This window comes from Neomonachus schauinslandi, chromosome X (assembly GCF_002201575.2).
Source record: "Neomonachus schauinslandi chromosome X, ASM220157v2, whole genome shotgun sequence".
In the NCBI taxonomy this organism is placed as follows: Eukaryota; Metazoa; Chordata; class Mammalia; order Carnivora; family Phocidae; genus Neomonachus; species Neomonachus schauinslandi.
This window is the reverse complement of record NC_058419.1, coordinates 27,146,727-27,158,974: the sequence shown is the minus strand read 5'-3', so window position 1 is coordinate 27,158,974 and position 12,248 is coordinate 27,146,727. Positions and strand designations below refer to the sequence as shown.

The 12,248-nt window shown below is 43.4% G+C and overlaps 2 protein-coding genes across 2 annotated transcripts in view; one reads left to right on the top strand and one right to left on the bottom strand.

The window, feature by feature from the left end:
* The window catches only part of GRIA3 (glutamate ionotropic receptor AMPA type subunit 3), a 274,270-nt gene that overhangs the window by 196,059 nt on the left and 65,963 nt on the right, over positions 1-12,248 (top strand). The window contains exon 11 of the mRNA XM_021686020.1: positions 11,853-12,229. Within this exon, the coding sequence (XP_021541695.1) occupies positions 11,853-12,229 (377 nt within the window). The remainder of the gene's footprint in view (positions 1-11,852; positions 12,230-12,248) is intronic.
* On the bottom strand, positions 3,602-4,676 carry LOC110576807 (U2 small nuclear ribonucleoprotein A'-like). Its single transcript, XM_044911960.1, is given in 2 exon segments — positions 3,602-4,378; positions 4,380-4,676. Coding segments are annotated over 2 exon segments (768 nt in total). The 3' UTR covers positions 3,602-3,907.

Genomic DNA, 12,248 nt, shown 5'->3' with positions numbered 1-12,248 from the left:
CTTTGAACCAGTATTATAATGATCTGTTTACAAGTTCAGCTGCCCCAACTGGACTATAAACCCCTTGAGCACAGAAGCCATATCTGATTTATTTCAATATCCCAGAGCACAGCACAGAATGGAGGTTCAACAAATAATTGTTGAATGAATTAATAAATGAACAGAATCGCTCTGCCAAGGGCTTGCCCATGGGTCAAGTACAGAAGAATTATACTGATAATTAGGGCTTTCAAAAGGGGTACAGCAGTATCTTCAGAGCTCTGCAGTGGCTTCACTTGAAAGGGTTTGGGCCCCTGATTGGGAATGTCAGATCTTGGGCCGCCCAGTGAGGCCGATAGAGACAGGCAGAATTGGGCATAAGAACCGCCCACTGGGTGAACCAGTCACTAGAAAACTCACCCAAGGGTAGGTGGTGGCAGCCGAGGGTTAGTTCTCTCTGCTTTTTATTTTCATCCCAGTGTCGTTAACATACAGCATTATATTAGTTTCAGGTGCACAACACAGTGATTCGACACTTCCGTACGTCACCCAGTGTTCATCAGGACAAGTGTGTTCGGCAGAGGTTTGCTTTCTGACAGATAAGGAGTACTCGCAATGACCGGTCCCAGTCTAGACAACAGGTTAGGGGAAGACTAAGAAATCTAGGGGGTGCATATACTGAGAAGAAGTTGGCAAGAAGCAAACATCCAAGTTATCTTTTGGACAGAGGTTCAGGATAAGGACTCTGGTGCTTGAGATGGGAAGCAGCCAGAATAAGGTGCAGCTCTCCCCTCAGAAGGACTGGGGTCACTAAATAAGTTTTTGGAACAGGTCCTCAAGAACAAGCACAAAGGCAGACGCTCATTTCTAAAAATAAGGGCACAGAAAAGGAATTAAGGCTTAAACTGAGACTGGACCTCAAGTATCAAAACTAGGGCACCATCCTCCAGTCAGACAAGCAGCAAGGCAGTTTGAACCTTAGCCCCCAGCAGTGGGGCTGGAGCCAATTATCTCCCATCCTGGGTCAAGGTTGGCCCTGGGAACTGGGGTAAGGCTGAGTTGCAGATGAGATTCAAGTGAACTCCTTTATGAGAAAGAGAAGAACTTCTAATGCCGGACACAGGGGGCTGAACGAGGGGCAGAGCACCTGTCGTGCTCTCTAAGGACCCTGAGAAGCTCTGAACTATCTTGATACAGCTCTAACCTCTTTCTGAGTTGGTGATTAAGTCTTGTCTTCTCTATCCTTCATCTCCCCAACACTCAGGCTCCAAGAGGTCCTGTCTTGCTCACAACTCTACCCCGCACTTGGCACATTATGTGGTCCATAGTAGATACTCACTTTTTGCTCTAACGAATGAATGCCTGGTATGCAGTAATGCCCAGCCAATGTTCATTAAATTTACCTCATGGTAGGAGGTAATCTTGTATCATTACCATTATTTATTATTATCGTTGCCATTATTATTTTATTTTTATTATTAGCTACCATTTGTTGCTTATTTCCTGGTTGCCGGACACTGTGCTAAGTGCTTTATAGGCATTATGTAACTCGATCCTCACAACACACCTCCAAAGGAGGTGCCACCTTATTAACATTCTACAGATGAAAATACTGAAGCCTAGAGAGGTGGTCTTATGCCAAGACCAAACAGCCTGTAGCGACACGGTGATTTGAACCCAGTCTCTGACTATGAGGTCCATGTTCTTTTTTTTTTTTTTTTTTAAGATTTTATTGATTTATTTGAGAGAGAGCAAAAGTGATCACAGAGGGAGAGGGAGAAGCAGACTCACCGCCAGGTGGAGAGCCTGATATGGGGCTTGATCCCAGGACCCTGAGATCATGACCTGAGCCAAAGGCAGATGCTTAACCCACTGAGACATCCAGGTGCCTCAGAAGTCCGTGTTCTTTAACCACAGCCCTAGACTGCCCGACAGCTGATGTGTTATTTCAGACCCATCCCATCCTAAAAGATAGCTGAAATTTGTTGAAAGGCTTTTGGTGCCTCTGCTTTTCTGGGGAGAAGATTGGCCCCAGGAGCATGGCAAAGACTTTGGGGTGTCAATTTCTACTGGGCCAGAGTAACTGACATGAGTTCTACCAGCCCACTGTGATTCAGTAGCCAGAGCTTTCTAGTGTCGCAGAAGAAAGCCTGTCACATTCTGTAAATAGCTCGGGTCCCTCCTGGCATCAAGCAAGACGTTGGACCCAGTGATGTAGAGCAAGACAGATTTCCTGACACTGTTCAAAGACCCAGCTTTCTCACCAGGTTTTGGCTTCTCTTCTGGCATGTCCTCTGTACTGCGCCCACCTAATCTCCACATTCTCTCCCTCTTCCCAATATGTGTGAGTGAGGGAGCTTGAGAATTAAATAGTCCCTTACTTGTTTAGTAATTTAGAAACCAGCTCTTTACTGCTGAATAGGTAAAAATTCTTCTGAAAGAGGCTTCCCACCTTTTCCCTCCAGTTCTCTCCACTAAAGACAAAAAGCAATAGCCAGGGAAGTCTCAAAGAAACGTCCTCTGCCCTCGTCTGACCTGGAACAAGTTTCTGATGCTTTCTGGGATTAAAACACAAGGTGTTTCCAGGGAACTGACTGCAAACCAACTGCTGAATTCCACTTTCCCCTAAAACTTGTGGCTATGAAAAATGGATGTTATTGTCATGCTTGGATAAAACCTCTCTGTTCAGGCAGATGATCTCATAAGCTGAATGTGTCCTCATCTTCATTTAAAATTTTAATCTTTCAGCATTGGCAAGTTTTCCACTTCTCTTTCAATGATAGAAATGGAGAGAAGTGAAAACGCAGGCATTCATTTCTGGCAGGCCTGGCATCTTGTAGTTTGCAAGTTCCTTAAGAAAAAAAAGGAAAGTGGGACGCCTGGGTAGCTCAGTAGGTTGGACAGCTGACTCTTGATCTCAGCTCAGGTCTTGAGCTCAGGGTCATGAGTTCAAGCCCCACATTGGGCTCTGCACTGGGTGTGGAGCCTACTTTAAAAAATGGGGCGGGCGGGCAGGGGGGGGGTTACTCTCTTGCAATGAACATGAAAACTACGCAGATAGGCACAGCTTTATCCTCAGGGAATTTTCTCTTATGCCTTTAGCATGTAAAACAGATCAGAGTAGGAAAAATATGAAGAAAGGCAGAGATGAAAAAAGCTTTGCGAAGATTTCAGTATCTACCATAAAGTCTCAAGAAAGAGTCAAAATGAATTAAATTTGTTCAGGAAGAAAGAAGCCAATCAGCCTGTTTTCAGATGATTCCTAAACGGTTTTCTTTTCCCTCTAAAGAAAACCAAATCAAGGTTGATGTTTGGGGCACCTTGTATTGCTAAGAAGGCTATTTTTGAAACAAACGTCAGTAGGACACAATGTGCCCCATTATGTAAGCTCTTCAGAACATTATGGACTTGAAACTGTCCACCTGCTTTTAGTGGTTTTGCTTTTGAGCTGGATGTCTATAACATCACCACATGGTAATTGTCCCTAGCTTAAATGGCTTACAGACCACAAGTTTTTATGGCTCCAAAATAGCATGTTTGTTTTTTTTTTTAAATCTTGAGTTTTATTAAGAATTTAAAAATCTAAACATTTTCTAGAGGCCTGGGAAGCCTACCTAGAAACACCACCCTCGGGCATTTCCAACTTCCACATGTCCATATACCTCACTGCGCTGCACACCCCCCCCCCATGACAGACAACGTGGCAGCACAGTGAATGTCGTTGTGTTTTTACTATTTGTAGAAAACTGGCATTTAGGTTTCAAAATTAATAATATTACAAAATTACCAGCAGCAGTCTTAAGCCTTTCGACAATGCTTATGAACTCCACTTTGCTGACCCAAACAAGGCTATTATTCCAAGTTCAAAAAGCAGGACTTGCCCCAAGGAGGCATATTATACATCCTGCAGATATTCAGGCCACATTGCTCAGGACCCATTTGTGACCGTGTCTTCTTCCATCTCCTCTTCACCATCATCAGTGGGGCCTGGTCTGTGCTCCCTGCCAGGTATCTTGCCAGACTGCAGCAAGCCCTTCAGCCACTCCACTTCAGCCAGGGTGGATGCATTTGCTATAGCATTCTTGATTGCTTCTACATCCCCTGGAGATGGCCCACCTTTCTTTTTGTCAGTTGGCAAACCAGCACCTGGGTTGAAAGTTTTGCTTCTTCTGGCAATATCCTTTGCAAGTTGTGCACCCCGTTTGCCCTTGAACATTTTCTCTGCTTCCTGACACTCTTTTAGTTTCACTTTCTGGAAATCCAGTACTCTGACTTGCGGAACTTTATAAATTACATATGGTCTGTAATGCTTCTTATTTGTTACAGGATTTCTCATAATACTTAGGTAAGTCAGTGATTTGAGAGATGCCAAAGGGTCCAGATCACCCAGTTCCACAAGGACTATTGTTGGTGAGAATGAGTTCTGTCAGACAGGGTAGAGCCTGATCAAGTCCCTCACCTATATGGCATATTCTATTGTTGTTCACTAATAATGTTTTCAGTCTTCTCAACAAAGGAAAACCATCCAGTTTCCTGATTTCATTGTCAGAAAAATCAATAGCATCAAACTGGTCTAAGGTAGCACCTAGATTTTCAATGACAGGAATTTTATATCCCCGGAGATCCAGCTCGCGGTCCCGCATAGTGTTGGTGTACTGAGCCGCCTGCTCGATCAACTCTGCCATCAGTTTCACCATCCTGCCACCTCCCTCTGCCGGTGCCATGGCCCGCCGGCTTGTTCCCCCCAAATAGCATGTGTTTTAAGAGGACATTTAAAAACAGTTTGTTGCTAACAGGGCTCTTAGACATCTTTTAGGCTACCGTTTCATTCATTTTACAGATAAATATGGGGATCAGCCAGGATTGGCCATTAGGACTGCGGATGGTTGATTCCAGGTCACATCCCCTGGGCACCCTCAGACTCCTTCACACTCCCAGGACAAATGGCAATTTTATAGATGCTATTCACACTGACATTTCTCTACCCAGAAGAAATTATCTCGTAGGTTGTCACTATCCTAAGATAGATTCATTTTCCATTAAGAAAGACAGGAAGTCGATCTGTCCTTCCCGCTAAAAGGCAGAGAAGCAAGGGTACAGTAACAGATGCCAAATATTCTCTTCTATTCTTCAGGTGATTATACTGGGCTTTGGCAGAAGGGCTGATGGTTTGATAAAAGTGCCCCTCTCTTTGAAATGATGTATATAAATTCCAGGAAGGAGCATTAATGACACATGGACGTCTGCCATTCTGAGCAGAGTGGGTGGGGAAAGATTACCAACCAAATTTAGTCTCACAAGGCCTTTACCCAGCTCCCGGGATGCTCCTTTATCTTCACTTTGTCTTTAACTCTCTCAGCTCCCCAAGGACAAGGAGCCCTAACCAGTAGATCTAGACTGGGACATCTGTTCTGGCTAAGCAGATGAGGAAATCCCGTTGTGACACTGCTTGTTGTTGAACAGATTTAAATAGACCTCATCCCTTTCTCCAGATCTAAACAATTGCAGACAGTGAATATCCCGTAGGGTACAGCCAATAAAGCAGTTTAAGTCCTGTCTTCATTATATTCCTGTTGTCTAGCTTGATTCTGTCCACTCCTTCCTCCAACACATTTAAACTTGCCAAGGAAATGTCTGCCAAAGGCTACTAGAACCTTATGACTGATACAGGGATAAGGGATCAGGTCATGTCTGCCTGTTCTCTTGGTTAGCATAGTATCTTTTTTTAAGATGTATTTATTTATTTGAGAGAAAGAGCACGAGCACGAGTGGGAGAGGGAGAGAGAATCTCAAGCAGACTCCACCCTGAGCATGGAGCCGGAAGCAGGGCTCGATCCTAGGACCGAGATCATGACCTGAGCTGAAACCAAGAGTCGGACACTTAACCGACTGCTCCACCCAGGCGCCCTGCACATAATCTCTTACACATTACACTCCAGTACATTGCCTCTCCTCTCCCATCCTCCCCCTTGCTTTCAGAAAGTGCCTTAAAATGGAGGCTGACAAGCTTCTGCTCATGTGTTGTCCCCAGGTCGGTTATAAGTTTTATATCAGATGAAAATATTTTAAGATACAACATAAGCCCTTAGCTCAAAAAAAAGTCTTAAATGCCATTTAAATTGTCATTTCTGTCTTAAACTTGTCAGACTCTTTAGTGTATCATCCCTATACATAGGAGTTCGTTGGTTTTTAAGTTTTATGAAATTTATGACTTTGGCAACCCACCTATGAAAAGGATTATAAATCCCCTCAAGTTAAATCCCCTCCAGTAATGCAGTTCTTCCAGGTTTGCTTTGCCGCTGGTGAGTGGAAAAATCAAACCTAATTTGGCGTGTTTACTGAGCCCACACAGCCACTCGTAAGCCACTTGATTAAAATGCTTTAAGTAGGGCGCCTGGGTGGCTCAGTTGGTTGAGTGACTGCCTTCGGCTCAGGTCATGATCCTGGAGTCCCGGGATCGAGTCCCACATCATGCTTCCTGCTCGGCAGGGAGTCTGCTTCTCCCTCTGACCCTCCTCCCTCTCATGCTCTCTGTCTCTCATTCTCTCTCTCGCAAATAAATAAAATCTTTAAAAAAAATAAAATAAAATAAAATGCTTTAAGTAGTCAAGATGCAAGCAAAAGCACTAGCAAACTCTTAACCCTGAGCTCTTCCCATTTGCTGGTTTTTATCCGTTACCTGAGGCACCTACATACCACCCAACTTACCCGCCTAGATTTGGGGAAATGGCCTGCCTACTGCTGTTACTAGCAGAGGCTGAAGTTTGAGAACAAAAGGCCACTGACTGGTTCAGGACACCAGAAGGGAGAGGCACTTCATTAGCGTGTCAGCACCTCACCTCCTCCCTATGCTCCCTAGCCCCGTCGATCATTCTTAACCCTCTCTCCCAGCACAGCTGCCTTCCGTAAGGAGCAGAGACCAGGAAAGGAAGCCCGTCTGGGGAGTTGCCTTTCTCACTTTTTCATAACACTGTTGGCCTCCTAAATCTTTAGCCTGCCTTGGAAATGACCTTCCCCCTCCTCTGCGTGTGTGGCGGTTCCAGGAGAGCTAAATGGGTGTTTTCTGACACTCGTTACCTACTCCTTCCATTTCCCTTACTACTCAGGTTGATTGCTCCACAGACATAATGCCAAGCAGATCTTGGGCTCTGAAATAACTGACCATTTCAACATCCTTTTCATATGGATGAGGGGATAGTGGTGGCAGAGGACAAGGGCTTCTCCCCAGCTGCCTTGGAGCTGATGGGACAGTCCTGCTGCGTGGGTCCCACCAGGCAGGCATAGAAGGGATGGGAGGGGTTGTTAAGTCCCCTACCCAGCTGGCCATCCTTGTGACTTCATCAGGAGCTCCTTCCTTTCTATTGGATGATCTTTCTTCCACCTGCTTTTTGCTAGTCCTTTGTCTTTTTCCGGCTATAATAGGTCTTTTTTTAAGGTTCGACATGGGAAATCTCATTTTGGAGCCAGGTCCACATCAATGAGGCTTAATCAAGCACAGATTTAATGCTATTCTTCACTGAGGGAGCACCCTCCAAAAAACAGACAAACTCCACCTTCTTTGGAAAAGCTCCTTAGAAAGAAACAGTTCTGGGGCGCCTGCATGGCGCAGTCAGTTGGGCGTCCAACTCTTGGTTTCGGCTCTGGTCTTGACCTCAAAGTCATGAGGTCAGTCTCCGTGCTCAGCGGGGAGTCTGCTTGAGATTCTCTCCCTCTCCCTCTCCCCCAGCTCACGCGTGTGTGCTCTCTCTCACTCTCCAAAATAAATAAATAAATAAAATCCTTAAAAAAAAAAAAGAAAGCCAGACTGAGGGAAAAAGGCAAGTGCCTGAGGGGAGCAGGTTCTTTCTGTTGTCTTATGTGACTTCAAAAGTACTTCATACTAGGAATGGCTTCCTTTGGGAATCTGTTCTTTTGCTGCATATTCCTGGGAACGAGACAAGAAGCCCCACTTTGTCTATCTAGCCACCTCTTGTTAGTGTTTAGCTGTGCTTATCATCTAGTGGGTGTTTCTTGCTGAGGTTTTTTGGGTTTTTTTCTTCATAAAGGTGTCAAGATTCTCAGACTCCTTTCTTTACCTGCTGGAAAAGAGCCCAATTCCCTAAAATTCAATCCAAAGTGATTTTTCTCAGACAAATGCCCCTTATTTCTGCCTTCCAAAACAAGGAAATGGCCATTTCTCTTGGAACAATCAATTATTTAGACTTAAATGATCAAAAACTAGTTAAATTGAGTAATTAAATTCAAATGCGATCAAATGGGAAATGATACGAGTGGGGCATTTGCATGGAGGCAGAAACACATTGGCAAGGATAGAAGGTGGCTTCATCTGTGAATTCTGTTGGCATGACAAGCCTCTTTCTAGCTGATGCAGACTCTGCCAAAAAAACCCCACTAGCTTTCTGGCCAATTCCATTCTCCTCAATAGCTTTTGTTTCTAAGATCAAGTCTGGCCCCAGGCAAAAGGGTAAAATAGGTAAAATTTGCATTTGGCTTCCGTCCAGTTATAAATGCAGAACTGGTGATTCAGGAGTCAGTGACAAAAGGAATAGGTAAATCGGGACACCTGGCTGGCTCAGTCAGTAAAAGCATGCAACTCTTGAACTTGGGGTCATGAGTTAGAGCCCCACATGGGGTGTGGAGACTACTTAAGAAAAAATAAAATATTTTTTTTAAAAGAAGGAATAGGTGAAGACACAGCAATATGTTGAGAAGGAAAAGGACATGGAGACAATAGAGCTTGTATCAGTTGGCTCCCATCTCAGTAAAGAAAGAGGCAAGATTGGGGCACCTGGGTGGCTCAGTCGGTTAAGCGTCTGCCTTCGGCTCAGGTCATGATCTCCGGGTCCTGGCATCGAGCCCCGCATCAGGCTCCCTGCTCGTTCTCTCTCTCTCTTTCAAATAAATTAAAAAAAAAAATCTTTAAAAAAAGAAGAGAAAGAGGCAAGTTCACCTGCAGGGAGGGTGGAGCTGGTAAGGATTAGGGACTGCAAAAAGTTTGGAATAAGCATCACTCACAGACTTAGAAGAGAATCAGCTTTCCTGTGATAGATGATGGATTTAACTTCAGAAATGGGGAGTTTGAGATGGTAGTGATCCATTAGGTAGATTGGGTCAGCGAGCTGTTGGCTTTAAGAAATGCATACTTTCTGCAGCTCCCCCTGGGCTATAGGACATCCTCCATGAGGGTAAGGAGTTTTGTCTCCTTTGTCTGTCTTGCTCACTGCTTCATCCCCAGCACCAAGAGTAGGTCTTGGCACAGAATAGGCACTTGAATATGCACTGGAGTGAATCTGAGAGGGGTTGATTATCGTACATAAAAACAGTGTATAGTAGAAACCTGCACATATCTATGGCATTTGAACATTGTGGTGATTAAGAGCATGAGTTCTAGCAGCATTGTCCACAATAGCCAAATTCTGGAAAGAGCCGAAATGTCCATCGACTGATGAATGGATCAGGAAGAGGTGGTATATATACACAATGGAATATTACTGAGCTATAAAAAAGGATGAAATCTTGCCTTTTGCAATAACATGGATGGAGCGACAGTGTATTATGCTAAGTGAAATAAGTCAGAGAAAGACAAATACCATATAATTTCACTCATGTGGAATTTAAGAAACAAAACAGATGAATATAGGGGAAGGAATAAAAAAATAAGAGAGGGAGGCAAACCATAAGAGACTCTTAACTCTAAAGAACAAACTGAGGGTTGATGGAGGGGTGGTGGGTGGGGGATGGGCTAAATGGGTGATGAGCATTAAGGAGGGCACATGATGTGATGAGCACTGGGTGTTATATATAAGTGATGAATCACTCCTGAAACAAATATTATACTGTATGTTAAGTAACTAGAATTTAAATAAAAACCTGAAAGAATAAAAGGACATGAGTTCTGAAATCTGAAGACCAGGCTTCTAATCCCAGACCTCAGTTTCTCCTTTAACATGGGAATGATTATGTGCCAACCTTAAGTTTGCTGAGAGAATTAAATAAGATAATATATACAAGGTGCTTACACACAGAGTAAGCACTGAATAAATGTTAGCTGGCTGTTTATTATCTGAATTTCCCTTTAAATTAATTAAGATGTGTTTTTTAATCAGTTTGAGTCACCATATGGGACTCAAGGTAGTAAAACATTTGTTTTAAAACATCCTGTATCTCAGACTTCATCATTCCTCCTCCACCTCTCCCCACTGGTAAGGATATTGAGGTATAACTATTTAATGTAGAAAAAGAATTATCAAAATTGGTCCTTTTGTTTTTGTTTTTTGTTTTGAGATAGCGAGAGAGTGCGCGTGTGCGCGCAAGCAGGGGGAGGGGTAGAGGGAGAGGCAGAGAGAATCTTAAGCAGGCTCCACACCCAGCATGAAGTCTGACACGGGGCTCGATCTAATGTCCCTGAGATCATGACCTGAGGCAAAATCAAGAGTCAGGCGCTTAACTGACTGAGCCGCCCAAGCCCGCCAAAATTGGTGTTTTTACTTCATATCTGATATACCATCCAAAAGGCTTTCCTTAGAAGCATTTTTCTAGGTGTGTATTTTAAGGCCTGGCTCCAGACTAAAGTATACTAAACCTACTACTGGGGTAGAGGAACAATTGTGGAAGGCCAAAGAAATAAGTGCAGAAATTCCTAGTGCCAGAAAGAAAAGAAAAGAAATTCCTAATGCCTTTTTTCATGGGATTAATACAAAAACATTGTCTGCCTTTGCCTGAGCCCATTATGCAAGGCACTACTGACACATTTATTTTATTGATCCAATACGCGTGAGTGCTACACTGATATTTATCACTAGACATGATGGCTTCTTATAGAAATTAATATGTATTCTAAGAACTGCTTTAGCCTTGTTATTGCCCATGCAGAATTCTTTCATGTTTGCATAGATTATATTCAATAGTCAACAACTAATTTTCTAGGCATCCAGAGTTTCTTTATTTAGGATGTGCTGCAGTGATAGATAAAAAAAAGAAAAAACCCAGAAGATTGAGTCCCTGCCTTTAAAGAACCTATGTTTTAATAGACATTCTCTGGAGAAAATAACTCAAGAATAATAGCAAACACTCAAGTATTAAACTGAGGACTGTAGTCCTGTGTTGCCCCTCATGGTGGGGAGGGAGGCACGTATAAGGAGTCTAGACTATATGCTTGCTTCTCAAGAACTCCCAGTTATGTGAGGAAGCTAAGACATAAGAGCATGAAAATTAAAATTAAAAAAACAAGAGTTGGGGTGCCTGGGTGGCTCAGTCAGTTAAGTGTCTGACTCTTGGTTTCAGCTCAGGTCATGATCTCGGGGTCATGGGATTGAGCCCTGCGTTAGGCTCTGCACTCAGCGCAGAGTGTGCTTGAGATTCTATCTCTCCCTCTCCCTCTGCCCCTCCCCACCCCCCCTCAAATAAATAAATGAGTCTTTAAGAAAACAAGAGTTAAGGAGTGATCGGGGCGCCTGACTGGCTCAGTCGGTGGAGCATGTGACTCTTGATCTCAGGATCATGAGTTCAAGCCCCACGTTAAGTGTAGAACTTACTTTAAAAAAAAATTAAAAGAGTTAAGCAGTGATCTGTCACAAGGAAGTACAAGTTGAGTTGCAAGATAGCAAAAAAAAAAAAAATCAAAGAAAAAAATTGAGTTGGTTGCCCTAAGGCAATAGGTCACAAAGGACAAAAGGCCACCGGTGTCCTTTTCTTACTTACCATCGAGTTAAAGCGTTTTAGAACCCATCGAATGCTACTACTTTTCTGACCAAAGCATTGACAGATCAATTGGTTATAGTGATCTAAGAGTTTATATTTCCACCAAAGAGGTATAGTAACTAGCAAATGACTAATGGAAATACTGTCTCTAAAAGTCAAATTTTTTTTTCCAGAGGGCTGATATAGCGGTTGCTCCACTCACTATAACCCTGGTTCGTGAAGAAGTCATAGATTTCTCAAAGCCATTTATGAGCCTGGGCATTTCCATCATGATAAAGAAGCCTCAGAAGTCAAAACCAGGTGTATTCTCATTTCTGGATCCCTTGGCTTATGAAATCTGGATGTGCATCGTCTTTGCTTACATTGGAGTCAGCGTAGTTCTTTTCCTAGTCAGCAGATTCAGCCCCTATGAATGGCACTTGGAAGACAACAATGAAGAACCTCGTGATCCACAAAGCCCTCCTGACCCTCCAAATGAATTTGGAATATTTAACAGTCTTTGGTTTTCCTTGGGTGCCTTTATGCAGCAAGGATGTGATATTTCTCCAAGGTTTGTTTCCATGTCATAC